We start from the raw sequence: 3,683 nt of genomic DNA, 5'->3' as shown, positions 1-3,683 counted from the left end.
GTGTGTGTGATTTTTCAGGTTTTGCATTTGCATGATTTCAGGTTGGCTATTGGCTTGATTGATTAGCTTTTGCGCTGGTTTCGATATTGTTGCTATTATTGGTGAATATTTTTATGAATTTTGTGATGTGTTTGATTCTTCAAGCTTGGGATGCACCGGCAATGAGTGACGATTTCTATTTGAGGCAGGTGGATTGGTTGCTGCATAATCAAATAGACCACAAAATCTGCAGAATCAAATAGAACCCAAAGCCTGCAGACTGATCAATGCATCCAAAACCTGTAGAATCAAACAAACCCCAAACCTACTGATCAATGCACAGTGCATCCAAAACCTGCAAAATCAAACTTACCACAAACCTATATAAAACCAATCACAGTAGCTATTTCTCAACAAACTCAAAACCACCACAATAGCTAATCAATAAAGCTAACACCGAACCTAAAATCATCTTCCAAATTCTAAACCTGAGAAATCAAACATGTACACCACAAAACCTGCTTACCTTAAACTGACCAAATCAGATGCAAAATCTAAAAAATACCAAATACAGAAAACTGAAAGCTTACCTTAGAGAGCATGTTTTCTGGTCGTTAACTGATGTGTTTGAGACATTATTATGCGAAATGAGATGATGAACAACTATCCTCATCCATACTAGTGGAACTTGAATCCCCATCTTTATCAATAGCAGGTCTACATAAATAAGCAAAAATAAAGTGATTAATATGAATCGATAAAAATGTTGAATAGTTTCAATAATATGAAACACAGGTATTTATAGATTCTTACCTTCCATGAAGTGTTGGACAATTTCTTTTGTCATGTGATCGACCAAATAGTCCACATCCATGGCATTGCCTACCTTGACTGTCCTTTACCTTAACTTTCTTCTTCTTTTTTCCTTCCTTCAACCTTCTCCCACACCCTTTTGCTCTCACTTGATCTGGTTTATTAAAAACATGCTGAATAGTATCAGTCTTGGTCACTTTGGAACCTACTGCACTTTGTCCACTTTCATTACTAATTAATGGTTTAATATTCTCCAAAAAAGCATCCAATGCTTCCATAAAGAGCTGTGTAACCTCATCACTCACCATAACCTTATCAATTGCATATTTAGCATGCTGGAATAGTTTAGTCCTTCTTGCAAGTAAAGCTTTGTTATCTTTTATCTCCATTCCATCAGAATCTATCACAACTCTCTGTCTTGCAGCTTTAGTCCATCTCTTCAAGATGTACTGAATAGGCAATTTATCAACATCTTGGATCTTAATCAAATATGCGAAAACATGTCGACATGGGAGCCCTTCACTGTCAAACTTTCTATAGTTGCATGATGCAAAATCAGAATTCTTTTCTTAAGTGAGTTCACGAGACTTACAAGTATCAATGTTCTTTCACATAACCTTAAACTGTTCTTGAGTGACATTTTCAAACATAAGTTCTAGTTTATATTTGAAGCTCTCTCTCAACTGTTCTTGAACTTCATAAAATAGTTTATGTGTATAAACCTTGGCCATATGATCTTCTATGTCAAGGGACATGACTGTTTTTGCCTTCTCATCAATATTAATATGATCCTCCTCTAACTCAGAATGGCATTGGTGAATAAGTTCCCTCTTAAACTGAACCATAAATTCCACTTAGAAACATAATTCTTGAAGAAAGAATGTTGACTCTCTGCTCTTTGACTACTTGACATACCAGCTGAGAAAACATGATTGACATATGCTGGTATCCATGATGAACGAGTTTCGTATATCGACTCCAGCCACTTGTTATCACTCAACCCACTCTTCTCAATAATTTCAATCCATCTTGAGTCAAACTCCTCTCTACTACATGAATTCCATATGTAGCTATGAAAGTCTTGGTAGGAATCCCGATATTTAATCGCATCTAGCTTCTCAGAAAATTTATTAAGAATGTGCCAACTGCAATATCTATGAAATGTTTGTGGGAGTGCTTCTGAAATGGCTTTAGTCATAGCAGGATCTTGGTCGGTAATGATCATCTTGGGGGCATTTTCTGGTGCATCTCCTGGCATAGCATGTAGAAATTCCTTGAATAACCAAACAAAAGTATCAGCTATCTCATCATTCAAGAATGCACAAGCAAAGATGATTGTCTACCCCTGATTGTTAACACCAGTGAATGGTGCAAAAATCATTCCATACCGATTTGTGTTGTATGTAGTATCAAAGATAACTACATCTCCATAAAAGCTATAAGCTTGTCTTGAAATTGAGTCAGCCCAAAAGCACTGTGTTACTCTGTTTTCCTCATCTCCATCCATTGTATAGACAAAAGAAGAATCTTTTTCTTTCTCATTCTCAAAATGCACGTACAATAGATCTCCATCACGCCCCTTCTTCTCTTCACGACAAGTTCTTCCATAATTATACAGATCATGCTGTATAAAACTAATATTTTGAATGCCACCTGCTTGAACACCAAAGAATTCAAACTGTTTATGTTTCTCCACATTCACCAAGCTTAGTTGCTGTGATAGAACTGTGTTAACTTCTGAAACACGACGGTGAGATCTCAACAAATGTACTCTAGGTGGGCTTGTTAATGGATGGTTGTGAGCCTCAACAAATACAGAGATTGCATATCTTCCAGACTCCTTCTTTCTCACAACTGCAATTCTCGCTTTACAACCCACTTTTGGTAATCCTCTCTTACGCTTTTCTCCTTCAACTTTGGAATCTCCTTGCTTATAACATACATACTCCTTCCTCATAAGTTGTTTCTTATCTTTGCTGGTCGCACTAGAATGACTTCTAATACAAAACCCTGCTTCTTTTGCATATCTATTGTAGAAAGCAGCAACATCATCTATTGTTTCAAACTCTTGGTATAATTTAGGCATCAACTCTGCCTTTACTTGAGGAATATAAACTTGATCATCCTCTGACTCCATTTATTTGAAACTGAAAAGCACACATAAGATCAACAATCGAAACAAAAACCAAACCCAGAAACAGAAAGAAGAAAAGTCCCAAATAAATATGGAAAAAAAGAACCCTAGATTTTGTAATTGGAAATCAAACAAATCAGAAAAGAGAGAGAATCCATACTGTAGATGTGTTTCTCTGCTTCCAAGTCTACAACTTTTGGCGCGAAAACTCCAAGGGATGTCGGGACCATAAGAGAGATGCAATTTTCATGAGAGAAAGGAAAAAAGAAAGCTTCGGTTGCAACAATTGTGCAACCTGAGTTCTCTTTCTAGTATTTGGAGACGAGATGAGAAGAGATTGTGGAGAACTGATCGAACCATAACCAGAGACTTCAATGCAACCAAAGTGGAGAGTCTACAGTTGATCGTTGTGGAACATATTAGTTCGACCCGCATTTTGGTTTTCAAGGAGATTGATCTGAGCCGTTGCATTTCATTTAAAGAAATGGACGGCTATGCTTGATCCATCCGCAAATTAACTATAGCAAGGACGTCCTCTTTGGAACCTTGCTATGTGTGTGTGTCTATATACATATATATATATATATATATATATAATTTTAATAATGATGCATATATATATATATTATTATAGGTATTGAATACAATAACGGATCACCGAAAATCCAAACGATACAAAAATCTTCTTTCATGGTTTACAAGTGATACTCCATCTAGTGGTAGTGGGAATGAAATTGGGAGTGAGCCTCGGAGGGTA

The 3,683-nt window shown here is 36.5% G+C and overlaps 1 protein-coding gene across 1 annotated transcript; it reads right to left on the bottom strand.

The window, feature by feature from the left end:
• Positions 1 to 617: 617 nt before the first annotated feature.
• On the bottom strand, positions 618 to 2,050 carry LOC112194548. Its single transcript, XM_024334775.1, has 4 exons — positions 1,721 to 2,050; positions 1,515 to 1,628; positions 793 to 1,241; positions 618 to 696 (listed from the first exon to the last, which is right to left on the bottom strand). Exons 1-4 carry the CDS (start codon positions 2,048 to 2,050, stop codon positions 618 to 620), a joined length of 972 nt encoding a protein of 323 aa, XP_024190543.1.
• Between the last annotated feature and the right edge of the window lie 1,633 nt (positions 2,051 to 3,683).

This window comes from Rosa chinensis, chromosome 3 (genome assembly GCF_002994745.2).
Source record: "Rosa chinensis cultivar Old Blush chromosome 3, RchiOBHm-V2, whole genome shotgun sequence".
NCBI classification, from domain to species: domain Eukaryota; kingdom Viridiplantae; phylum Streptophyta; class Magnoliopsida; order Rosales; family Rosaceae; genus Rosa; species Rosa chinensis.
The sequence above is the reverse complement of the archived record's forward strand: the minus strand, read 5'-3'. Positions and strand labels throughout refer to the sequence as shown.

Coding starts and splice junctions, on each gene's coding strand:
- LOC112194548 (XM_024334775.1), bottom strand. CDS start 2,050: ATGCCAGGAGATGCACCAGAAAATGCCCCCAAGATGATCATTACCGAC. Junction 1,629..1,720: donor TACCAGCATATGTCAATCAT/GTTTTCTCAGCT, acceptor TTTATGGTTCAG/TTTAAGAGGGAACTTATTCA. Junction 697..792: donor TGTCCAACACTTCATGGAAG/GTAAGAATCTAT, acceptor TTATTTATGTAG/ACCTGCTATTGATAAAGATG.